Source organism: Diceros bicornis, chromosome 29 (genome assembly GCF_020826845.1).
Source record: "Diceros bicornis minor isolate mBicDic1 chromosome 29, mDicBic1.mat.cur, whole genome shotgun sequence".
Lineage (NCBI taxonomy): Eukaryota > Metazoa > Chordata > Mammalia > Perissodactyla > Rhinocerotidae > Diceros > Diceros bicornis.
In genome coordinates, this window is record NC_080768.1 from 39688579 (window position 1) to 39715292 (window position 26714).

The 26714-nt window shown below is 42.5% G+C and overlaps 1 protein-coding gene across 1 annotated transcript; it reads left to right on the forward strand.

Moving 5' to 3' along the window:
• Positions 1–1153: 1153 nt before the first annotated feature.
• Positions 1154–26458, forward strand: CHRNB3 (cholinergic receptor nicotinic beta 3 subunit). Its single transcript, XM_058525406.1, has 6 exons — positions 1154–1205; positions 9611–9762; positions 10804–10848; positions 22487–22596; positions 22839–23721; positions 26324–26458. The coding sequence occupies exons 1-6, from the start codon at positions 1154–1156 to the stop codon at positions 26456–26458; spliced, it is 1377 nt and encodes a 458-aa protein (XP_058381389.1).
• Positions 26459–26714: the final 256 nt, after the last annotated feature.

Here is a 26714-nt window from a genome sequence, read left to right on the forward strand (position 1 = left end):
AATTGGATTAAATCAGTGTTGCTCAGGTGGAGTTCATCAGTGCCCTGGTCCCCACCCAGGTAACTCGGCTCCCACCTGGCCTCTCCTCCACCCAGCCCTAACTTACACTTGCTGGTTCATTCAATTTGCATTTATTAGGGGCCTCTGGGTGTGGACAGCACTGAATGAGATGAGCATCTGATCAACCGTGAAGAAGGTGAATCAAAGAAAGAGTGGCATTACCAGTCTCCAAGTCCCATGAGCGAAACAAAACAAGACTAAACTCCCCCCATACTTTCTCCTGTCGGGAGGATAAGGTGGACCTGTTGGGCTCAAGGGGACCACAGAGGACGCTCTGACATTGAAACATGTGAGAACCGTTAGATGAAGGAGCTAAAGGACATATTCATTATTCTCTCTTTTTTTTAGTGAGATATAATTGATGTATAGCATTATATTAATTTCAGGCGTACAACATGTAATTCGATATGTGTATATATCGCAAAATGCTCACCACAATAAGTCTAGTTAACATCCATCACCATACATCGCTACAAAATTTTTTTTCTTGTGATGAGAACTTTTGCGATCTACTCTTTTAGCAACTTTCAAATATACAATACAGTATTATTAACTATTGTCACCATGCTGTGCATTACATTCCATGACATTTATTTTGTAACTATAAGTTTGTGCCTTTTGACCCCCTCAATATTCATTAGTCTTAAGCTCCAAGTCCAAAATGAAAAGATAATAGAAGAATAATGTGTATGAGAAACTTTTCACTAACTTCCATGATGCATGTCCTAAAATGCAGTTTTTCCTCCTTTACACAGATCTCCAACCATAAGAAATATACCACAGAACATTTGGAAGTTGTCTAGCTTCATCTTTTCTCAGGGTAAATTAATAAGTCAGGAGCTAGGACCCAGAGATATTTCTTAGACTTACACGATCTGACAGCTGACTGGAAATCAATGAAGTGTACTTGAAGAAACATTACGCTGATGCGAGATGGTTTGAGACAATTTTATCCCACTTCAGGTGTCTACTTTCCCCTTGGGTTCCACTTCGGACTTTGAACGACTGCACTTTCTTTTCAAAACCCCCCTTTCCAATGGAAATAGTCTGTTGTTAAAAAGAAAGAAATTGTCTTTCTGAAACTGACATCACGATGCTGACAGACTTTATCCTGGTGCTCATCATCCTTGGTGTCATCCCCTCAGGTAAGCTCAATTTAAATTAAATTAAAACTTTATAATTATAGGATTATTTAAGCAAGGAGGTGAAACTATGGTGTTGATCATGTTAGAATTATAAAATGTAATACATAGGCATCTTCAGGTTAACCTTTAAAATGTAGCTCTGATGAGCAATTCTATGAAATCTATTTATATTGCTAAACAAATCATATCTATGAATTCCATAATGTTTATGCTTTTATCATTTATTGTGTTATTCCTTTTGAATCATTATGAACTTGGTAGAAAAATATAAAAGCATGAAAGATGCTACTGAATGCACTGACTGTTCCTCAGAGAATTGTTAAAATATTTGACATAGAAATTTTCTGTGTCAACATTTTTATGTCTTATCTACTAATAATCACTATATCTGTGTGTAGATATTTAATTTTGTCCAATATATCCTGTAGATCCGTATAAATACTTTGGTAAGTTTGTGTACGTAGGTAGATTTAGTATGAGTGTGTATCACAATTAAACAAAAATATATATCAAATGTCTATGAACATGTGAGTTTTGTGTGACTATTATCCAACTGAAAATAGCGTAATTCTTAAAGAAAGAGGACAAATAAAAGGAGAGAGATGGGGGTGCGGGGAACAAAGGAAAAGGAAGGAGGAAGAAAATAACTTGAAAGTTTAGAAGAAAGTGGTCGTCTGCACCTGGCGGTTTTCTGGGTTTTGGAATCATTTCACTTTTTCTGTAGCTGTTAGAACAGAAAGCTCTTCCTGTCGCACAGAAATCGTCTAGAGCCGGGAGCCAGGTGGTGAGAAAACAGTGTCGCTCCATTAGCAATTGTATTTATTTCTCACTAGTATTTTTGCCACATTTGATTTTTGCAGTTTTCAGATGGAGAAGCAGAGACACTGAGATATTTGCCAAGTCCTGAAATAAATCCTGGATTACAAGGAGGACCATGAGGCACACACACCTGAACATTATCGTATCTTCAAAAACATAGCGTTTCCTTACTCCAGAGACTCAAAAACAAACTGAGTAATTTCTTAAGTGCAGAGAGCATCAAACCCACTTTTGACTGTCACTAGATTTGGTCTCTGCAAAGTCTTAAATGCAATTTGCCAATCATAAAAATAAAAATCAACTTCTGTGTGTTTTAGCATACAATCAATGTACACGTGTCTAATGTTTTTCTGCCTTAATTTACTAGAGGATTCTATTTACTATGAGAGAATTGATTCTTACTATTCCTTCCCCAGAGAAATCATCTCACTGGTTAGCAGGGGTAGTTAGCATAAACCCTCTTGGTTCATCTGTGCATCCTCCTCTAGGTGCAGTAACCGTTACGTAAGAAAATTGGAATTGGAGAGAGCCTGGTGCTCGTTCTCCATGGTGTAGGCTGCAAGAGTTTGGGAATGTGTACTGAGCTGTACACATCTGTCACAGATCTGGAATAAATCTATGGAGTAACTCTTGCATTTGTGAATATTTCTAGATCCATTGGAGTTTATTTCTATTTTTAGATCTTACCACCTTTCCTTAAGTTCTTTAACTTTACTACTCATTGTAAAGAAAATAGTTTCTTTTTGTTACACAAAACTCTCTTTTTCAAATTACCAAGGGCAACACCTCATTTTTGTATTTCTGGCTTTGGTGAAAACGGTCACTGTGCATGGCCGTATGACACCTCTTGTATTTCGAATTCATGCTCTGTGTGTTTGTGTCTGCTCCCAGAAACGGGGACTGTGTCTTATTCATCTTCCCATCACCCTTATCACATGATGATGTGTGTTTATTCATTCAGTAAATATTTATTGAGGATCTCCTGTATCCTAGGAATGGTTCCAGCATGTGGGATACAAGAGGGAATTAAAAAAAGGCATCCTAATAAACTCTCATGCTAGCAAGAATCCAGTAAATATTTATTATTTGATTTCACCCCGAGGGCTCACTCTATGTGTTGACAGAGGAGGCTACCATATCTGTGGTATGATTTTTTTGGACAGGTGGTGATAATGGAAGATAAAACCAAAATATACCAAAAGGTGTCAAAACAAAAAACATGCCTCTCCCAGCCATACTTGCTGAGGTTTGAAATTCTTCAATTATTTTTTTAATCTCCTGGCTGAGGATACACAATGGTGTCGTCTTCAATAAAACCATAAAAAATCATGGGAAGTTTCATCTATTAAGTCTTATCAGTTATTTATACCTCAGTGTGAGTGAGTTTGTCAAAATTTTGCTGAAAGTAGCTGTTGATATGGGGAAGAGAGAGCAGAGGGTCTGAGAGCCTGAAGAAAGGAAAGGAAACATGATCTAGAACAATAAAGAGACCAGAAGGTCAAAGATGCAGGTTCTGAAGAAAAATGTCTTTGTCTCAAGCTGGTGCTGGGCACCTCGTCCAAATCTCCCACAATTCCTCCCTCCCACTTCCTGGGGTTGAGTGAGCCCCAGCCTCCTCACAGGGAGGGAGTCCTGTCCAGTCCCCTGATGGCTTTACTTCCCTTTACCTGGATGCTTTCTCTGTTGCAGTAAATGGCAGACAGGAGAGAGGGCTGTTCCGCAATCAATGGCACATCTTAAACCTGGGATCTCTTTTGTATCTTTGGAACAGCAGATATTTGGCATGAATAGGTCACGTTTTGCGGCTGTTTCATGGATGTAAAGATCCTAGAAGCACAGGATGTGTGAGTTGCTAGGGGTCTTAGCAATCATTCACTCCTGATTTTTGTTGGGAGATGCTAAATGCCTTGCTTAAGATTCCACGGCTTGGAATCAGGACCATAACTCATGTCTCTAGATCTGAGCTCGGTGCCTCTCAATGTTAAATAAATATTTGTTGGACTCTTGTTCTGACGAGTGACAAGTTTGGCAAGAGACCCAGCACTCTGAGCCAAGAGCAGCATGCTCTCCTGGAGCACTTTCCCAGCCTGAGTTCCACATGGAGGAAATAACCAGGATCAGCAGAGTGCTATCCATCTCTGTCTGTCTGTCTGTCTGTCTGTCCATCTGACTGGCTTGCCCCTGCTCTCTCTCTGGCTCTTCCCCTTCTTGCCATCCATCTATGGAGTTGCTTGTCTAGTCCCAAGGGAAAGATTTTGGCAAAGAAAAATGAGGCAAAGTTTAAGTAGGGAGAGGAGAAGAAAGGGGGAGAATTGGGGTTTAGGGAAGAAGCAAAATTCCTTTTTTACCAAAAGAGCTGGTGAAAAGCTTTGACAGGCGGCACACATCCTCTGCAGATGTGCGTTAGACTAAGTGTGTGTTGCGGGGTTGAGGTGAGGGAAGGCAGTCCAAGCAGGACTCAAAACAAGAGAATGTGGGAGACCATGGTCAGATCTGAAGCAGGATGGCTCCCTCAGGAGAGCACTGGGTGTCCACCTCCAAGGAGAGTGACTGCAGAGCAGGGCCCGTTCAAGAGGCCCCCAGGCAAGGCAGTCTGGGCCAGGTGCCACCTGCACACAGGGAGACTTGAGTAGGAGTACAGAACATGGCCACCCGGGCTGAGTGTCTCCCTACGACCAGAGAAATTATATCTGTGACCTGGTTTTAGAATATTCTTCCAGGTAGTGGATTGCTTTAAACAACAGTGAAGTATTTTGGAAAAAATAATGCTAACAACAACACAGCAACAAAAATAGCAATAGTAACAAATACATGTTCATAGAAGTGAGTGGCTGAAAGAGTTTTTACGTGGCAGTAAGGAGACCATAGTGGAGGCAACAGTCAGTCTTTTGCGTCTTCAATCCTCAAAGAAGCTCATGGGCTGGTGGAAAGATGGCCGACTTGGGGGTCAGAAAACCACACCCACCACTCTTTCGCTGGGTGACCCTGGGCAAGCCATTTCCGCTCTGGGTACCCCAGGATTTTCACCTGTAAAAGGAGGGGCTTAGATAATCTTGGAGGTCCTTTCCAGCTCTCTTGTCGCTTCTTTATCATTTCACTTTTCCTTCCTCTTTAATTAATGCTGAAATTAGTTGTGAAGACAAATGCTCTCCCACCTCCGCCCCCTTCAGGAAGCTGACTTTGAGAAACCCAAGGACCCACAGTGGGGGGTCGCTTATCTTCCAAGAGCAGTTTCTTGACTTGTCAATGAATCATTGAGATGTATCTTAGAGTATTGGCCTTGTCTAATTAGTTTTAAATATAAGTCCATTTGCAAAAACTTGGTTTACACACAACTTTTCAGGAATCTATTTATTCTGTAAAACAGAGACCACATGTCCTGGGACCCCTGAACATACCTGTGGCTCTGTGTCCTCTAGAGCAGTGAGCCAGGTCACTGCCTCCTTTCCCTGTGCACGGAAAGTGCTGTTATGGCCTTTCGAGCATTTATTCATTCATTTGTTCATTCACCAAACATCATTGAATATTTACAGAGGCCTGGCCTCAAAAAATCAGTGGTGGAAACACCTGCGCTTTCTCGTGATGTTCTGTTTTACAGGAAGGACAAACCAGAAACATTTCCAGGCCTGTCCTCTATGTCTGCTCCAATAATGTCAATGACTTCAGCTTCTATTTTGGGAAGCTTCAGGAAGCTTGAAGATATTAGGCAGAAAGCATTAAACCTTTGGCCTTTTTATTTATTTTTTTGGTAAGGTCTGTTTAGGTCAACACAGATTTGTACCAGTTAGCTTGGGCTGTCATAACAAAATACCAGACTGAGTGGCTTAACAGAAATTTATTTTCTCACGGTTTTGGAGGCTAGAAACCCATGATAAAGATGCTGGCAAATTCAGTTTCTGGTGAGGACTCTCTTCCTGGCTTGTAAACAGCTGCCTTCTTGCTGTGTCCTCACATAGGTTTCCTCAGTGATTGTGTGTGTGTGGGGGGAGAGAGAGAGAGAGAGAAAAGGAGAGAGAGAGAGATCTGGCCTCTCTTCCTCTTCTCATGAGTTCTATCAGGTAAGGGCCCCATCCTGAAGACCTCATTTAACCTTCATTACCTCCATACAGGCCCATCTCCAAATACAGTCATATTGAGGGTTAGAGCTTCAACATGTGAATTTGAAGGAACACAAACATTCAGTCTGTAACAGTCAGTATAGATTTATGCTTTTTCCTCCTTGATTCAGGCAGCAGCTCACCCTCTGACCCTGGCAACATGGGTCGAAAAATACGCAGGTGCCTGAAAGAGCAGACCTGGTCATTTCCCTTCAGAGCCGGGTGAAGGACATGATCCCACTATCCTCAGGAAGGCCATGGCTTTGGGGGTGGCAGATGCTGGGGAATGTCAGGGTCTTAATTTTAGAAGATCCCTCCCAACGCGCGACTCTACCTCCCTTCACAATGCCGGTACAATTTTCCTGCCAGGAGAGGAAGTTCCAATGTACAACATGTGCCCTTCTTAGGATCCCTCTTATATGTCCAAAATTATAATGGCTCAGGGTTGTCCGAGCTAAGAAGCTTGTGTGTGTGTGCGTGTGCATGTGTGTGTGCATGTGAGTGCATGTGTGTGTGCGTGCATGTGTGCGCGTGTGTATTGGTTCAGACATTATTCAGTTGTGCTCAGCCTTCCTGGAGCATCTCCACCTATTGTGAGATGGAGTCTTTAGTAGTTTGTACTCCCGGGCTGAGCGGGGACACAGGTTTCTCGGGGAGGTCAGGACTCGGGCACTCTCAGGAGTCCTTGCTGTTGGTTGCGTGTAACAGTGACTGCAGCGGCTCAGCCAAACAGGGGGTTGTTTTTCTCACACACCAAGAAATGTGGAAGCAGGCAGGGCAGGGCTGGCGCAGCAGTCACCGTGCTATCAGGGACCCAGGCTCTGTCTGTCTTTCTGTTCTGCCACCTTATGTGTGCAGCTTCCATCAGACTTGCAAGATACTTGAGTGGCCAAATCTTCAGACGTCATGTGCCAGTTCCAGACAAGAAAAAAGGAGGAGGGACAAAGGGTAAAAGATGGAGTACATATTCGATTGAGTCCATCTTCTTCAACAATATTTCCTGTAAGCCTCACCCAGTGGCTTGTTTGTATCTTAATTTGCCTCACATGTGTCATATGGCCATCTGTAGCTGTAAGGGAGCCTGAGAGGGGAGCATTTTCAGCTGGCATTGTGCAATTCTGAATAAATTTAGCATTGTTACCAAGGAAGAATGGGCAATGGCTGTTGGACAGGGAACTAGTGTGTCTGCCCCAGTGCCCATCCATCAATGTTCTCCTCCCTGAAGGATGGGGCTGCCTGTGCAGGGGAAGGCCAGAGAAGGACAGCTGTGGCCTCCCTACACCTATCTTCTCCTCAGCAATTCAGCTCTGGCCCAAACTCTCCAAACACCACTCAGCAAGCAAAAGCCAAGCAGCCAACTGCATTGCTACCCAAGTGTTGCTCGCTCAGCAGCTGTTCAGTGAGCAGCCACGTGTGCCAGGCGCTGCCCCAGCAGCTGGGAGACAGCAGCGAGGAGGGCAAGGTCCCTGCTTTCTGGAGCTGCATTTTCTAGTGGGGCAGACAGACAATAAACAAATAAACATATAACATGATCGAGTGCTCTATGGAAGATAAAGTACCATAAGAGGACAGAGTGTGGGGGGCATTTTAGATTGTGTAACCTGAAATGACCTCTTCAAGGAGACGACAGTTGAACAAAGATGGGACAAAGTGAAGGAGCGAGCCATGGGTGATCTCTAGGGCAAGAGCCTTGCCAGACCGGAAGCTTACTAGAATGTTCTGGAAAGAGCATAGGCCTGTGGCACTGGGAGATGGGGTGAGGGCAGAGTGGGAGAGGGTAGGGGCCACATAGGGCCTGGGGGACCATGGTACAAAGTGGGGATGTTTTTTCTCAGTTTGAGGGGAAGCCATTTGGAGGGTTTGAGCTGGGACTGACATAATCCTCTTCTGCTTTTAAGAGATGGCTCTAGCTGCCGGCGGAAAGTGGACTGTGAAAGGGGCGGGAGAGGAAGCGGTTAGGAAGCAGCACACGAATCCAAGAGTGTGATGGAGTTTGTGGTTGGGGGGTACCAGTGGAGATGGTGGGAAGCAGTTGGAGTTGCGTGTATTTTGAAGCAAGTTAAGACCGGGTGTGGGGTAGGGAAATTCTTGAAGTTCAGCCTGAGCCAGTGAACACCTCTTCCCTCAGAAGGCTTCAGGGAATTTCAGTTCTCTCCGTTCCCCTCCATTTCCAGTAAGGTTTTAGGGCCCCTTACAGAGTGCTGCCCTGGCAGCCGCCCAGCTGGCCTGCTCCTTAGTGCAGCTCCACTTGCTAAGAATAGTTGAAGTATCAAAGTTTGAGAATGGTTAGCTTTTTAAATAAGCTTGCACCTCTCTCTACCACTCATTTGCATTTTAATATGCTTTCCAGAGCAGAAGAGGAAGAGGTGGAGGCAGGGAGAGCTCGCAGCTGTCTCATCCACAGCTTCAAATTGCTGCTTCCTCAGCAAAGTGAAGAGTTCGTGCACACATGGGGGATGTGTCTATCTTGCTTTTCTTCCTACTAAGAATCTTTGGGTTTTGATTCGGTAAATTTGGAGGTGTATCTTGCATGTGATCACTGCCCATCGTGTCTGTCTCTCAGTGGAAAAAAAGTTTTCTATGGTAAAGCATATGGTGCAGAATGAGCTGTTGTAGGACATTAATAGGGTCCTGAATATACGAAAAGAGGGGCTTTATTTAAAACAACAACAAAGAGCTTCCTTGTTTTAGATTTGGTAGCACAGTACCAAAAAGAAACAAAACTTATCTCTAGACTGCATTTCTAAACCATTTCTTCAACTTGAGGGTTAAAGCTTGAACTTAGGGTGTTTCTTAGGCTTTCACACGTTTCTAGGCAGAGAATAGTGCTAGAACCTGGTTGTTGACCAGGGAAGGTCTTCATAAGGGCGGACTTCCTCAGGAAGAAGGCAAGAGAAGAGCACAGGGCACGGGGCAGGTGTTCAATGGATATGTGCTGAATGCAGGGAAAATGGCCCTGACACAGTCCCCTCACTGGTTCATTCATTAAATGGGTAGAAAATGAGCCCGTGCTGAGGGCCAGGCATGGTTCTAGGGGCTGGATAAACAGCAGATTGAACGATACTGTGCATGCCATCATAGAGCTCGAGAGGAGGACAGACAAGGACAAACACACACAAATGGTGATACAGGACATGAAGGAGCCAAACAGGGCACAATGATGGGCCGTGGCATGTGGGCAGAGACGACGTCTGTAAGGAGGGGCATCTCAGTGGAGACATGAGGTAGAGGGTAAGGTTGTGGATGATCCTTGGGGTCAAGGTGTTGACCTCACGATGGGAAAATCCCGTGAAAGAGTAAAGCTCTGGGTAAATTGCAGAGTCTCCTTTTGGCTGTGGGCATGGAGAATGGTTAAAGAGAACTCCTGAACCCCCAAAACTGCCTTTGCTGAATTAGGCTGTTTAGAAATAGATGAAGGCTCAGGCCACAGGATGCTAACCAGCCAACGTGCCTCTCCCATTAATTCAGGTTCCTGCACGATTGTTACAGCCACTGCGGGCTTCAGTTCAATGGCCGAAAATGAGGACGCCCTCCTCAGACATTTATTCCAAGGTTATCAGAAATGGGTTCGCCCTGTATTAAATTCTAATGACACCATAAAAGTATACTTTGGATTGAAAATATCTCAGCTCATAGATGTGGTGAGTAATCCTTGGCACTAAGCTAAAAAGAACATGCATTCCTTAACCTGTTTGTGAGTCTAAGACTTTATTTTGTTTTCTTTCCTTGTGTCTGCCATTTCAATTTTAAAAATAACTTACTGTGGGAGAAAATCTGCCCCAAAAAGCCAGTGAAATGACCCAAGGAAAGAATGAGAAGTGTCACGGAATAAATTTTCATTGCAACACTATTAATATGGGACCTTGTTGCTGGGGGTGGGATGGTTGCTAGGGCGGGCATTGCCCTGGCGGGTTTGCTGGAGCACTGAGGGTGAGCACCCAGGGTGAGGAGTGGGGGCTGGAGGGAAGGGGGAACTGAGCCCAGGACTGATTTTGTGTGGTCCAGACTGCTCTCAAGGGCTGGCAGGGGCGCCTGCAGAGAGAGAGGGCAGATGATGACAGCACCTGAGCGAGTGCCTGGGCGACCCCATCATGCTCCCGGATCCCCCAAGGACCATTTCATTTCCCTGACCTCGCTCATACCTTAACATTCTCTGCTAATTTCCTGTCGGGCTCGAACTTCTGCCATAATTGCCTTCCTGAGAAATCAGTGAACTGAAACAATCCAAATTCTGCAAAATCATCCTCCTGTGGGCCCCAAAGTCCCAGAAGAATCCTCCCATGTTGCCCAAATCCCCCGCCCCACCATGCACGCAAACACACTTATCCACCCCTGCTAACTCAATGCCCCAGCATTCCTTCTAGAAAACCATGCAAAACCCATCTCTCATTTAGCTAATATTTCGTTCTATTTTGCACCCTTAATATGCCTTCTGGGTTGTGCAATTTTATATAAATATTGCCATAATGATCTGCTACTTGCTTTAATTATTATTTTTCATTTTAAGCAAAATATGCATATTATTTTAGGATCACATGCCATTTAACTGTTCTTAAGTTGAGGATCCTTTACACTTTGAACACCTCAAAGGTAAGACTCAGAGAGGTCTTTCTGACAAAAAGAATCCAAAACACAATTTCACTTAGTTTGATTTTGCATCTTTTTAATTGTCATTTTCTTAGGATGAAAAAAATCAGCTGATGACAACCAATGTGTGGCTCAAGCAGGTAAATATCGATCCAAGCATTGTATCTGTCAACCTTGTTATTTCAATTCTTTTCTATTTAGAAAGGCTCCCATTTGAAAAAAAATTATTTTAAAGAGCATATTGGGTTCCTCAGGGAGATATTTGGGAATGGCTGAGAAGGGTCTCTTATTTTTTATTTTCTTTTGTGGGAGTTGGAGAGCAGGTCCTGGAAGCTTGCAGGCATGCCTTGTACTGTTTTGTTGCTCCTGGAGTGGACCTGTCCCCAGGGCAGGTAGGAGGGGGACTCTGACACTGGTCCCTGGGCTACTTAGAGAAAAGGGAGGAAAGGCTCCAGGGCGCCACTTGCCCCCATATAGGGGACTGCGACTGGATAAGGAGGTGAGCGATGTTACATTCTCCCTCACCCTACTGGTCCTGGTGAATCTACCCCTAATGCTGAGAGAGGAGAGAGGGAATGAGGGAAGGCCACCCACCAGCAATTCCAGAACAAAGTGAAGCCCCGAACAAAATAATGATGCACATTTTCCTGATAGGACTAAAAATGCATTTTGTGTGGTTTCCAGCTCTCTGCTTAGATGACTGCTTTTAGCCTGGCTGCAGCCTGCCTCCTAAAGCAGGTCTGTGCACAGGAGCTCCGTCTAGAGTTGTCAGGAAATAATTACCTTTCAAAACCCAATTGTCCATATGTTATGTAAAGGAGAAAATATTGACACTTTCTTGATAGGAGGTGAGAAGTTTGGTTTAATTGCTTATTTTCTGTTTTTATTAGCAATTACCTGCTTTTTAACAAATATCCTGATGTTGTCTAATCCCCCCTAGATTTAAAATCTTCCTGGTGGGGATATGTTAAATGTCTCACTTAATTTTAACATACGTACATAATATTTTTCTTTGTTTCTATTGAAATAAGTTAGTTGTCTATTCACATTTAGCAGACATTGTTCAGCTCTTCCTGCTAATGGTTTGTAAGGAACAATGGAGAAAACAATGGATGAAAGAGATTTTAAGGAGATTCTCTAGGCTTCATTTAGTGTCATCAAATTTCTCCCACCAAAAACAACTTTGATCAGAGTTTGAGAATTATTATAATTTTTACTACATTCTATTTCTCTGATTCTTGAATTGGGATTTATGTCAGTAAGTTATGAAATGGATCTGCATATTATTTTACCTGCAAATAAAAATTTCCAGGAGAAAATAATAAGCTGAATGTTTATATAAAAACACAATTAAAATAAACGCATTTTTCCATATACCTATCTCATTCCTCAGTGACTTACCCCACTTTTTCACTCTGGAAGCTGTGGAATTTGGAGATATTCTGGTTTCATAAAAATCAATAAGAAGTCCTGTATTTGAGCTTGCAGGGGAGAGAAGAAAAACTTTTCTCTTAATGTATAAATAGGCTTAGGAAGTCAAGAAAAATAAAACAACAAACAAACTTCCACTGCTTCACACACACCTCCTTCTCCAGCTGCTCCTTGGGATTAAGCTCTTATTCATCTCTCACAGGAAAGAGTGGTCCACGGACCCTCGGCCTTTAATATTGAGATAGCAGATGCTATTCACTTGTCTTGAGATTTTGAAAACAAGAAGTCATTTCAGCCAAAGAGAATAAGAAGCCATGGCTCCTCGGGCCTTAACTGTAGCTTTGGAAATGACTTCCAGCAACGTTATGCCTAACCAAAGTTAGGCCTGGTGAATGCCTCCAAGTCAAGATGGAATCAAATCCTAAAAATCTCCAACACGCCAAACAGAGCAAGTGAAATCTGTAGGAGCGGGGCAAGCTGACACTGGAAAAGCCACCCTGCTCACTTAGGCTCCCATTTCACAGAAGGGATGAGAGTAATAAACTTTCATTGCATTTAATTTGCATATCTCTTGTCTCATTCGCATCTCTCAACGGCCCTGAATTATCAAAGTGGGTATCACTACTTACAGAAATAGAAGAGTCTAGTAACTCATCTGGCTTAGTCTGGGTTTCTTAACTCCTGGTTCGGGCCTTCTCTGTCACGTCTAGCCTCTGCACTAAACATCAAAGCCTGTTTCTAAGTCATAGGGGGAGCCAAAGCAGGAGAAGCAGCTACACGTTTCAGAGAACCACAGAGAATACTGTCACAGCTCTTCCGCCCGCACAGACTGGATGGGGAGCAGGAATGTCACAATAGACATAGCAAGTGCCATGTTATGGCACAATGTGGGCGTGAGAAAGAAAGAGGCTGGCAGGTGGGGAAGGCCGCATGCAACAGGAGGCATTGAGCTCCACGTGGCGTTACTTTTATACTTTTTACTTTTAGCTTTCTAAAATTAAAAAGATAAAAGATGAAGGATAAAAGAAAAGGGATGATAAAAACAAGATAAAATTTGAGTTAAAAAAAAGTTGTAATTGGTGTTTTACACAGATCTCAGTTTCAGAACAGCTAATAATAATACCTAAGATTTGTTGAGCACCTACTAAGTGTCAGGGCACTATGCTGAGCGTGTCATGGGATGGATCTAATTTAATTCTCACAGCCACCTTATATGGTAGGTACTGTTATTATTCCCACTTTGCAGATGTGAAAACTGAGGATTGGAGAATTGAAGTGACTTGTCCAAGGTTACACACTGTTCAGTGGAGTCTGGCTTATTTAAAATTCCCTTCCTCAGACAGAGGGAGCTGACAGGAGATGTCCAGTCCTCCTCTCAGTGCTGGCCCCGTCTGGTCGAGTTCCCGACTCTGGGCTTCTCAGGTTCTGACTCCTCAACCTCCGGGATATCTCAGGGAGCTGGTCTACAAAGACATTTAGAAGTTGGGATTCACTCCAGCTTCCATTCATTCCACAGATGTATTAAGAGCCTACTAATTGCCAGGCACTCTGCTAGATCCTTGATATAGAAGAATCAAACACAGCCCTGCCTTCAAGGAGAGGACATAGTCTTAGTCATGTAAAAAATAACCACTGTAATGAGATAAATACCACGAGGAAAGTTTACCTAAGTACTGTGTTGATACAAAAATGACAATGAGATGGAGAAAATCAGGGAAAGCTTCCAAGTGGAGGAGATATTTAAGTCAGGTCCTCCAGGATCAATAGAGGTTCTGTAAGCCAAAAAGGTGGAGAAGTTGTGAATCACATGTATAGTATTCCCAATACCATGACTTCCCAAAGCTCTCACACCAGAGCAAACCTCCTGGAAACTCTTCCCAATCACCCTTGTATACCTCAGCCAAAATAAAGACAAAAATGATCAAACTCTCCTCTTTTCTCATTTCCCTCTCAGACACTGAAAAATGCTCCCTAATTCATATCCACAGGGAGAATAAAATTCTACCCACTCAGAACAAAAGCATGTTCCATGGTGCGCACACAACTGATGCTTGGTTTTTTACCCAATTCTCCCGTCTTATCCTCTGTTTCCATAGTTCCCCTCTAGTATATTTAGACATTCCTTTTCTTTCCTCTCAAAGACCTTTATCAAGCACAAATTTAGTGACTTCCTGAGAAAGTCCTCTACACGGGGCTATTTTTATTTTATGGATTTTATTTTGCAAACTCGTTTGTCTCCCTCCTTCGTACTTCCAGAGAGTAATCAAAACCCTATAAATCATAAATAGATTATTACACTGACTCACTAAAACCACATGAGAAAGTACTCCACGCCCTGGCCACTCAGATTCTGCTTCGTCGTCCTCGAGGTTAGGAAACTGCATCGCCATCACCTTAGAAGTAAAGGAAAGGGCTGGACCCTTTGCCTGATGGCGTCATGTGAATAACCACTATGACGACAGATGGCAGATTTACCCACCCAACAAGCATTTACTGAGTGCCTACCATGCGCTGGGCTAGGCACCGTTGGGTGTAAACACCCAATAAGACGATAAGATTCTGAGTGACCTGCCCTCACTGTAGCTGAGAGCAGTTTGCTCTCCTGTCCCCATGATGATCCTGAGGACCATACAGCTGCCTGAACGTCTGCCAAGGCCAGCATCTTAAACAAGTGTTTCTCCAACAGCTGAATCCCGTTTTAGATCAACAAAAAGTTCAGCAAACATAGTGAAGGCCTCACTGGATAGATCCCTGGAGCTGGTCTTTGAGGAGAAATAAGAAACAAACCTCCTAGGGAAGGGCCAGCCTTGCCGTAAAGGTCTGGGCGATCTCCCCAAGTCTAATTCTCTTCCACATCCTGCAATGGCACTTTCAAGTCCATGACTTTCTCTCAGACCTTTACTTACCGTCTTATTTTCCTTCCTTTTCTACAGCCTCACTCTGACCCTAGCAAACGAGGTCAGTTTGGTCTCCTTACCCAAGTGGACCCTGATTAAGAATTGAGCAGCGTGAGTTAGGAATCAAAAGGCCTGTCGTGTAGACTTGGGCAAGTCATTTCACCTCTCTGACCCTCAACCTCTTCATCTGTAAAACAGAGGCAATGCCTAGCTCGCAGTGTTGCTGGGAGGTCAGATGAGATCATGAGTGTGAATGTGACTCCTACATTGTCTGGCATGTAGTGGGGACGCGATAAATGTCATTTTCTGGTGCCACCTTCGTAGGCTTTCTCGTCCTTAATGACAAACCCCATTTCTTAGCCTTGACAACTCATGGATATAATGGGAATATGAGACATACAGTATGTCATGTCGCTGTCTTTAAGATTAAAATAAATCAACAGTAATTAGGTTTTAAGAATTTCTCATCTGACCTTAAGATGGCTGAAGTTCCCAGGGATGTTCTAGAGGCTGCGAGTCAAGGTAATAGCAAGGAATATTTGTTCCTTACTATCTTTTGTTCTTAGTATTAAACTACAAGTAATCTGAAGAATTTATTTGTAGTAAGAAAAGTCTTATGATTTAGGTTTAAATGAAATTTGGTTCTGGATTGTGGTAATAGCTAGACATTTATGAGTGATATTTAAGGTAATATTTTTAAGAGAAGACAATTTTAAGGGAATATATATGATATGGATTTGAAATTGCACTTTTCAGAATTACGAAACCTAGACTTGGAGTACTTTTTCCATTTTTTTCATAGTCATAGATTACCTTTGATATTTGGCCCTGACATAACTGTACTCTCCTGTTTCCTGCAATAACGCAGCTCTCCCCCGGGGAACCGTTGCAAAATGGAGCTGGTATTTGGAAAGGGCTTGGGCGTCGTGGCTAGAACATGCTACCCAGACACAGGGTATTATTTCTAATCTCTTACTTTAAGAAGGGAGATGCAGGGAGTTAACCTCCAGATGCCCCCAGGGTTTTAGAAAGAACAGGGAAGTGACCAGAAAATCTCACAGCTCCTCAGAGAACAAGATAGAGGATTTGGGCTCTGAATCCTCCTCCTGACACTGCTGACTCGAACATGGTGGTCATCCTGGGGTATGGGGCAGAGCCAGCATCATGGTGGATGGACATCCTGTAGAAATTCTATGACCCCTCTGGATGGGCATGCCAAGGAGAACACCTCTGAGTCCCCAGCTCTGGCTACAGAAGGACACCAAAGTTGTGAGGAATGTCTCTCAACCCTGCAAAGGAGTAAAACTAGTAAAGTGCAATCCAGGTGTGGAATCAGGGCTTCTGACTTTAACTTGGGGCTCTCTCTCTTCTGGGTACACTAAAGTTAGCGGCATTGACCAAAAGTCCCGCCCAGCCTCTTTTTCTTTCCTGGTCAGTGTCGGGGAGGGGAAAATCCCCCTTCTGCCCTTCCTGTGTTCTTATGGTTGGACTAATGATAAAAGTGACACAAGACCAGATTAACAGGAGAAAACCCAGTTTCATGACTTGTGCAGGGGAGAATCATGAAAATGATGCTCGGAGAGTGAACAAAGCAGGCAGGAGGTATATCTTTTATACAAAGAAACAATCAGCTAGTGAGGAATTGACAGGACAAAGAAACTTAGGCTTGAGATAGTCAATTAGCAAGGTTTGTGTATGCAGGCTTCTCAGCCCTGAATTTTCTAGCTCTGGTGATAAGGATGCAGGGAGAGCACCTTTCACAGGGGAGATTGATTTCCTGCTTTCAGGGGGACAGAGACAGGGGGGTCAGAATGTTCTTTTTGCTTCTCAAGTCCCTTTAATTCAGAGTAATCAGTATGCCATTGTGGGATATTTTGAAGCGGCTTGTCCTGGGCCCCAACTTCAGAAACACAACCCGAATCCACTATAGATCTCTTTATATTCTCCTTCAGGATTCAAATGTGTCCCTCATTCATCCATTCACTCACTTGTTTCTACCCCAACGTCTTCCTGCGTGCTGTTCCATCTCCGGCAGACCTTCCCCCACCCAACACCACCACCCACTGCTCCTTCTCACCCTTCACGTCTCAGCTCTCTTCCCTGGCCACTCAGCAGTTCTGTATCATTATACCCAACCCGCCCCGCTTCATGGCAACGACCACAAGGTGTGGCTGTTATCTGTCTGTTAGTTTCCTTGTTTGTTGTCTGAGTCAGCCCCAGGGAGGAGGCAAGGCGGCACTGCTTGGTGCTGGTGCAAGCCTGGCATACTTGTGGAGTAATTATTTCCCCGAAGAATGTGAGCCTCCTAAACCACTGCCTCTGTGTTATCTCTGGCCACAGCTGTTCATCCAGCTGTTGGAGGTCCTGGAAGCAAGACAAATCTTTCTGACTGAAAAACCCCTCGCCCCGGGGCTCGGCCCAGTTCCCTTAGAACAATTGGCAAACCCAGTATTTGTTTGCTGGGATTTGCACCGGGGCAGGGGCCCCCGAATTTTAGCTTTCTACCTTCCTCCTTTGCAGCGTAGAACTGGGTGCAGGTAAAGACCAGCTGTGCCTGCAGAAGAGAGAAAGCTGGGTCCAGGAAGCAGGCGATTTTGTTTCCAGCAATCTTTACGTTCCAGACGGAGGAACTGTGGGGTTGGACACCGTGCTCACCAACATTGTTTTCAAAAGACGGGCTGCAGTGTGAGAGCACAGCTCCAGCCAATCTGCCGGAGTTGTCTGTCCCTGGGGCTCATGCCAGGGTCTGCAGAGCACTGTCTGCTGGAGATCTACCTGAATTCTCCCCAGGATCCGCTGAGAACTTCTCAGTGGCAAGTGACAGAAAAGCCAACCCAAACTGGTATAAGCGAAAACAGAACTTATTGGCCCTCACAATCTGAAAAGTCCAGGGACAGGGCCGCCTTTGCCCGCGGCGTGACCGGGGCCTCCAGCAATGCGCTCTGGGCCTGGGGTTCCCTCTGGGTGTCCCTGGGCTCCACACCATCTGGGTGACTCCACTCAACCAGGCCCTCCTCTAGTGGTAGCAGGGTGGCTAGTTCAGCCCCAGCCTCCGTGCTCCCTGTGTTCAAGCTCAGCAGAAGGAAAGGCTGGCCTCTTTTCCAGCAGCCCCAGAAGTCTCGTGGCACCTCATCGACTCCCGTGTGGTTACCTGCCGTCCCTGCAGACCCTGTGGGCAGGTCTGAGGTGCAGGCCCCTCCTGGAGCAGAAGGAAGAGTCAGAGGAGGAGGGTATAGTGGAGCTGGTGTTTCCCAAGAGGAAATTGGGGCGCCTTACCAGGGGAAGGGCAGGTGAATTTGGGGCAGCAGACAGCATGTCTACTTTATCTCCTAATCCAATTTTCCCCTCTTTCTATCAAGATCTCTTCACATGCCACTTCCTTCACAAAGCCTCGCCTGGAGGTGGAAGTCAGCTGAAGGCTCCCGTTATTATGGTTCATCTTCATCCCATAATTTTTCTCCCATTGTTTCTCACTGAGCTGGAACACAGGGCAACATGCTTATTTGTAAAATGCCGCTACCTTTTAACAGGTATTTTACTATTAAGGCCAAACAGACTTTCTATATTTATTGTTTTCTTTTTTTTAACAGGGGAGATAGAATAAGCTACTGTTTTAGCCTGAGTACACAGTCGATATGCTGTATAGCTATCAGCACCAGAAATATCCATGAGAACAGAGCCACAGAAAGCTTGACAAAAACAACTGAAGTTTTGAGGAATTTTCGGCCACAAATTTTCCACTGTAATGTATCATGGGGAGAGGGAAAAGAGTGCAGGATATGGCTTTAGATGGACCTTGGCTTGAATACCTTTGCTGCCATTAGGCTGCACACCTCCAGGGGGCGCCCTTCACATCATAGTCAATGTGAAGGGCACCTCCTGGAGCTGTGATTGCACAGCCTGCCCCGTCATATGCAGCAGACGTGAATCCGGTTTTCTTTACTGACTAGCTGTGTGGTCTTGGACAGGGTACTTGAACTCTCTGAGCCACAGTTGCCTCATCTAATATAACACTAATAATAGGTAACTTGTAGGTTATTGAAAAATTAGCATTAATAAATACAAAGCACTTAGGTCAGTGCCTGGCACATCATCAGCACTCAAGAAAGGTAACTTTTATTATTTTATTATCAGCATGAGCATTATTAGTAACAAAAATGGTAAGTTTGTTTTGTTTTGTTTTGTTTTGCCGAGGAAGATTCATCCGGAGCTAGGATCTGTTGCCAATCTCCCTCCTTTTTGCTGAGGAAGATTTGCCCTGAGCTAACATCTGTTGCCAATCTTCCTCTATTTGGATGTGGGCCGCTGCAGCATGGCCATTGACCAGTGGTGTAGGTCTGCACCCGGCAACTGAACCTGGGCTGCTGAAGCAGAGCTCACCAAACTTAACCACTAGGCCACCAGGGCTGGCCCCCAAATAGTACATTTTTAAAGTATGTCCCATTTTATTTAAATAATCATATAAAGATTCCCTGAAGCTGAGGTAAAAAGCATTTCACAGTGCTAAGATGGAAATATATGGGTTGTTTTCCTCTCTTCTAATTAGCCCAGACTTGAATTAGATATCTGGTAAATTTTTAGAATGTATTTTTCACTCCTACAAATAAGATTAAAAAAAAAAATGCTTTGATAGCAAAAGCACAAAGGTACGTGCCACCCATTTCATTGCCTTCATCTTTTCTCAAGGAAATCTCAACTGTATTTTGATTTGAATTCAAACAACATCAGGAAAACCATTAGAGCAACACCCTCCTTGCTAATGCATCCTCATTCTCCGTAAGGCAGAAGTCTACCTATTTTTTTCTTACACAAGAAGAAAAAGTATCTAAAACTGTAATACATCATAATCACATGGGATGGGTCTCAAGAATGCAAGGCTGGTTCAACACTTGAAAGTCAATCAGTAACATTCATTATATTAAAAAACTAAAGAAGAATAACCATATGATCATCTCAATACATGCTGAAAAGGTTTTTACACAATTCAGCATCCATTCATGATTTAAACAAAAAATCAACAAACGGGGAACTAGAAAGAATATTCCTTAATCTAATAAAGAGCATTTACAAAAAACAAACAGCTAACATAATACTTAATGGTGAATAACTATGTTTTCCATCCAAAATCAGGAACAAAACAAGGATATCTACTCTCCTACTCCTACTTAACGTCATACCAGAGGTCCTAGCCAGTGAATTAACGCAAGGAAAAACAATAAAATGCATTAGATTGGAAAGAAAGAAATAAAACTTTCTATTTGCAAATGACATAATTGTCTGTGTAGAAAATACATCAAAAAGCTCTTTAAATTAAGGAGCTAAGCAAGATCACAAGATACAAGGTCAGCATACAAAAGTCAGCTGTATACTTACATTCTAGCCATGAACAGCTGAATTTTTTTTAATTTCAAAATACCATTTATAATAGCATCAAAAAAACATGAAATACTTAGGTATAAATCTAAGTATGTGCAGGGTCTGTAAACTGAAAACTATAAAACACTGATTAAAAAACATCAAAGAAGACCTAAATAAATGGAGACAGAAATGATATTCCTCGGTCAGAAAACTCAATATTATGATGTCAGTTCTTCCCAAACCAATCTATAGATTCAAATCAATTACAATTAAAATTTTAGCAGGATTTTTTTGTAGATAGCAACAAACTGATTCAAAAATTTATATGGAAAAGGAAAGGAACTAGAATAGCCAAAATGATTTTGCAAAAGGAGAGTACAGTTGGAAGAGTCACATGACGTGATTTTAAAACTTACTAGAAATTGATGGTGATCAAGACAGCGCGGCATTAAGGAAAGGAGAGACACATAGATGAATGAAACAGAACAAAGAGCCCATAAATAGACTCCCCCACATATATGGTTAGTTGATATTTGACAAATGTGCAAAGGTAATTCAATGGAGAATGTTTAGTCTTTTCGACAAATGGTGCTGGAACAATTGGACATCTATATGCAAAAATATGAACCTCAACCCATATTTACACCATAATAAAAAATCAACTCAAAATGGATCTTAGATCTAAATGTAAAACCTAAAACTATAAACTTCTAGAAGAAAACATAGAAGAAAATCTTTGTGACCTTGGGTTAGGCAAAAATTCCTTAGATATGACACAATCCATAAAAGATAAAATTGGTAAAATGAACTTCATCAAAATTTAGAACTTCTTAGTCTTATGAAAGACAGAAATAAATACTTTGTTAGTTTTTGCTCTTAAACTGTCGGTCTTCATCTGCATGGTTTTCTGTACATAGTCATGCAATTCTTTTGTCCTTTAGACTGTAGCTTTTTAAAGACCTGTGTCTTTTTAAATTTGTTCTCCAACGGTCAAGCCTCACAAATATTATCTAAGATAGACAATGTCTCATCTGGAGTGTATAGTTCCATCATTTTTCAGACATCATGCGTATTTCAATATTTTACCTCTAGCAAAGTCATCCACCTGCTGACTCCTGATTTTTAATGACAAAGTTGGCATCACTGGGCTCCAGGAAGCCTCACCCTGGGCACATCCTTCTAACTTTCTGAAATGTCATTTAATATTATCCTACTTCATTGCTTGACTGTCCACATGAGGGACAGTGGACTAGAAGAATTTAATTTTCAGGTCAGATTTCATAAGATTCTGGATCCAAAATCTTTTTAAGAAAGTCCACTTCTGCTGTAATTGGGTCATCCATACATCATTCTCTTGACCTTCATAATCCAATCAATTAGTAGTCAGGTTTGTTAATCTGGATCCATCAGCCCCTGAAAAACACGCTAAATGATTTCATTCTATTATGAGGAAAAATAAGTAAGCATCTGGAGGCTAACGACATTAGAAAAACGATTTAAAACTGTAATTGGGTGCTCACAAAATAAATTCAGATTAGAAGTTAAGAGGAAATTCTTGGAAAATATTTTTTTCATTGGATAAAAGTTATAATGTCATCAAGAGTAGTCAGCAGATACTGGATGGTTAGCATAACATACTGGGTGGATGTTTGTCCAAGACTCTTGAGTGATATTCAAAATTGTTCGTACCCTTTATCATAAGATTAAAATATCACTGGACCAACTCCCCTAGAATAAACTGAGATCTAGCAGTGCATTTCTTTTGTTTCTTAAGAGCAAATAGGCTGAAAAAAATAGATCTTGAATCAGTGGGCATTTGTTGCTGAGCCTTCTCACTGTGAGGCAGAGATGGTGCTTTTGGAAATCCCAGTCAGGACTGGCGTGTGGGCCTGGGCAAGCGGGGAGGCCAGACTGGCTCAAGCTGTATCCTGCAAACTGCACTGAGTCCCAGATAGGGTCATAAAACCTAAAGTGGATGAATTTTCCTTTTTAAATAAAACACCGGATTAGTAAATTAAAATAAACTTGAAGATTCCTAAGTGAAATACATTGAATTTTCAGAATAAAATTACAGTATACTGATTTCATGCAGGAATGGACAGACCACAAATTACGCTGGAATCCTGATGAATATGGTGGAATTCATTCAATTAAAGTTCCATCAGAATCTCTCTGGCTTCCTGACATAGTTCTCTTTGAAAAGTAAGTATTCCAGAAGAAAAGCGCACTGGGCAGATTAGGACTAGAAATAGAAAAGCCTGATTTTGGCAAAATAATTAAGAAAAACGTACAGCTTTAAGTAACAAGAGAATTGTTTCTTTTTAAAATATTGTTTGACACTGTCATAGGAAAGTAATAAAATACAAATAGTAATGTGGTGGGAAAAAACCCCCCAACTAATAAGTGTTCAACTAACCATTAAAATGAAACCACTTTTACTACAGTGCTGATGGACGTTTCGAAGGCTCCCTCATGACCAAAGTCGTAGTGAAATCTAATGGAACCGTCATTTGGACCCCTCCCGCCAGTTACAAAAGTTCCTGCACCATGGACGTCACGTTTTTCCCATTTGACAGGCAGAACTGCTCCATGAAATTTGGATCCTGGACTTACGATGGTACTATGGTTGACCTCATTTTGATCAATGAAAATGTTGACAGAAAAGACTTCTTTGATAATGGAGAATGGGAAATACTAAATGCAAAAGGGATGAAGGGCAACAGAAGAGATGGTTTATATTCGTATCCATTCATCACGTATTCCTTCGTCCTTCGACGCCTGCCTCTGTTCTACACCCTCTTCCTGATCATCCCCTGCCTGGGGCTGTCTTTTCTAACGGTTCTCGTATTCTATTTACCTTCCGATGAAGGAGAAAAACTTTCCTTGTCAACATCCGTTTTGGTTTCCCTGACAGTTTTTCTTTTAGTCATTGAGGAAATAATCCCATCTTCTTCAAAGGTCATTCCTCTCATTGGGGAGTACCTACTGTTCATTATGATTTTCGTCACCCTGTCGATTATTGTCACTGTGTTTGTCATTAATGTTCACCACCGATCTTCTTCAACCTACCATCCCATGGCCCCCTGGGTTAAGAGGCTATTTCTGCAAAAACTTCCTAAATTGCTTTGCATGAAAGACCATGTGGATCGCTACTCTTTCCCAGATAAAGATGAGAGTAAACAGGTAGGGAAAGGTAAAGTCTTAGAAAAAAAGAAACAAAAACAGACGAGTGATGGAGAAAAAGTTCTGGTTGCTTTCTTGGAAAAGGCCGCTGATTCCATTAGATACATTTCAAGGCACGTAAAGAAAGAGCATTTCATCAGCCAGGTGAGTCCACTGGTGTTCTTATAACAACGCTGCCATTGAGGTGTGCAAGAACTAATGTTTTGACATCTCTATACAACAAAATGCTGTCATTGTTTAAAATGCGACATTATTCACTGTCTGCTTTATACGTGTAAAATTTAAACCATGCACTGACATAAAATAGGGGTTTAGTATGGATTTTTAGGTAGAAGATCACAAAAACAGAATGAACAAAAGTGAAGCAACTATAGATTAAGCACTATTCCTTATAATTAGACTTAATTCTATTTGAAATAATTCAATTCTACATTTTAAATTGGTTATCCTCATCTCTGGTAATTTAGCTCTCATTTTTCATGGGATGATGGATATTTCTATCTGCAGTGTTTAGCAATAAAAAGTCAGAAAGAATCATATTTTTAAATTAATATAAAAATATAGTGTTATAAGAGGTGTTTTGGTGAGAGAAGAGGGTTAGCTTACAGATTTTTTTAAAAATGTGGCAAGAGTGTGGATATCAGACTCAAAACGGTCTTGGACTCAGATCCTATATTCTATATTCCAATATTCTGTGTAACTAGAGACAAGCTACTCAACCTGAGCTTCAGTTTTCTGAAACCCACCTTGAAAGGTTATTGTGAGGAATAAATGACATAAAGCATAAGACATGACTGTGCCCAGCACAGACAGTCTGAGCCTCGTGATTATGTGAGCAGCCAATATATGTTAATTCTCATCTTTCTTCTCCTCATCTTCTAGCCTTCCTCTGAATGGTCCTTCTCCAACGGAATGAAAATATATTTTTTTTAATTTTTCTTTCTGTGAGGAAGATCAGCCCTGAGCCAACATCCATGCTAATCCTCCTCCTTTTGCTGAGGAAGACCAGCTCTGAGCTAGCATCTATTGCCAATCCTCCTCTTTTTTTTTCCCCCAAAACCGCAGTGTATAGTTGTATGTCATAGTTGCACATCCTTCTAGTTGCTGTACGTGGGACGGGGCCTCAGCATGGCCGGACAAGCGGTGCCTCGGTGCGCGCCCGGGATCTGAACCCAGGCTGCCAGTAGCGGAGCACACGCACTTAACCGCTAAGCCACGGGGCCGCCCCCTGGAATGAAAATATTATTTGAGGGTCGGCCGGTGGCTTAGCGGTTAAGTGCGCGCGCTCTGCTGCTGGCGGCCCGGGTTCGGATCCTGGGCGCGCACCGGCGCACCGCTTCTCCCGCCATGCTGAGGCCCCGTCCCACGTACAGCAACTAGAAGGATGTGCAACTATGACATACAACTATACACTGCGGTTTGGGGGGGGGGAATAAATAAATAAAATCTTTAAAAAAAATTATTATTTGGCATATAAATACAGTATTAAAACTGGTCTGTTGCTTGAAACAAGTTATATATTTAGACCAATTTATAGAGTTCAATTACTTGTTCTAAAATCAGTGAAAATTAGTGCCAAGAGTCTGATCCCATAAACAAAGTTACGAAAGAATGTTCTTTTTAGAAATATCCCTCTGTGTTTTATCTAGACACTGCTTAGTATATCCTCTCTCTTACAATTTGTCATGTTTTTCACCTACTGAAAAAAATTTTTAAAGCACTAGAAAAAAATAAGTGCTGCTATAGGACGCACATTTCGGCTATTCTTAAAGAGTTTTTTATCTTTTAAAAATTCTAATAAAATATTTAAATTAAATCTTAAAAAAAATTTTTTTAATTATAAAAGTAACACATTATCAGTGTAGTAAATTTGAAAAATTCAAAAAGTGCAGACAAGACAATTAAAGTCATTAATAATCCCACCACTTAAGGTTGACACTTTAAACATTTAATTTATCTTCTTTGTGTTTTTTTCCCAAAGCTTTATTTCTGAACTTCTGTGTGCACAGAATACATTCAGGTTCTACATCAGCACATATGTTCCCTCTAGAACGGCAGGCCTCCTGTCCTGTTCCATCTTTACAAAATCCTCGTGGAGGAGAAATGGGACATTTATTTTCCCTTGAGAGATGAGAAGTGGCCCCTGTCCTTCAGACTTCCCCAGCCTCGTAGCTCGTTCCTGCTCTGACCTTGCTCTCACAGGCTGCCGCCCATTGTCCCTCCGAAGGAGCTTGGCTCCTCTCTGCCTTATGTTTTCCTGCGTCTCCCAGTCAGCTCTCCTCCTCGCAGTGTCCATCCTCCCTGAGCTGTAGCAGCAGTACCCGCATGTGGAGTGGAAGGAAAGAAGGCCTGTGACATTTGGCCACGACAATTCTTCATTGATAAATGTGTGATTGATTTCGTATGTAAGATGGAAGCGCCACAGTAAGAGATACTGGCTTTTGAACATCAGGCTTTTTCCATTTTGATCAGTAATGCTTACAACTGCATAAATAATTCTGTTGTTTCTATTTTACATCTTCAGTGTTGATGAAAGTGTTCCCATAGACTCACTTACAGGCTGTGTTTTGGGCACTGTTAGCGAAGTCACAGGACAGAATCTGAGCCTACACTGTGGGGGATGTGTTGGTGTGTTTTGAAAACTAAGTGCTGTAAATCTGAATATCACTCTTTTTAAATCCCTTGAAATGAATTCAGAACAGTTGTCCAGCATCTTAAATGGAAGGCATCTTTTTCTCTTTTGCAGGTGGTGCAAGACTGGAAATTTGTAGCTCAAGTTCTTGACCGAATCTTCCTGTGGAGCTTTCTGGTGGCATCAGTTACAGGCTCGGTTCTGATTTTCACCCCCGCTTTGAAGATGTGGCTGCATAGCCACCACTAGGAACAAATCTCCAGACCAGTCTAAAGTGTATACCCCCTAAGGACAAAGTTACACCTTAGATCCGACGTCCAGCTAGCATGTAAAGACGGTACCCAATGCACATGCTCATTCAAAGTGTCCTGACTGTGTCGTCCTTAGAGAAACTGAACCTTGGTGATGTTCATTTGCCCACAGTTAATTCATGGTTGCCATTAGAGAGAGTTGGATTTAAGCAAAGCAGAACCTCCTCAGGCCCCTGCCTTGGCTTCCCCAGACA

What these genes read in the sequence shown, in the direction of transcription:
- CHRNB3 (XM_058525406.1), top strand. Translation starts at nt 1,154, where the DNA reads ATGCTGACAGACTTTATCCTGGTGCTCATCATCCTTGGTGTCATCCCC. An exon ending in CCAATGTGTGGCTCAAGCAG is followed by an intron (nt 10,849 to 22,486) that starts GTAAATATCGAT and finishes GATTTCATGCAG; the next exon opens with GAATGGACAGACCACAAATT. An exon ending in GACATAGTTCTCTTTGAAAA is followed by an intron (nt 22,597 to 22,838) that starts GTAAGTATTCCA and finishes CTTTTACTACAG; the next exon opens with TGCTGATGGACGTTTCGAAG.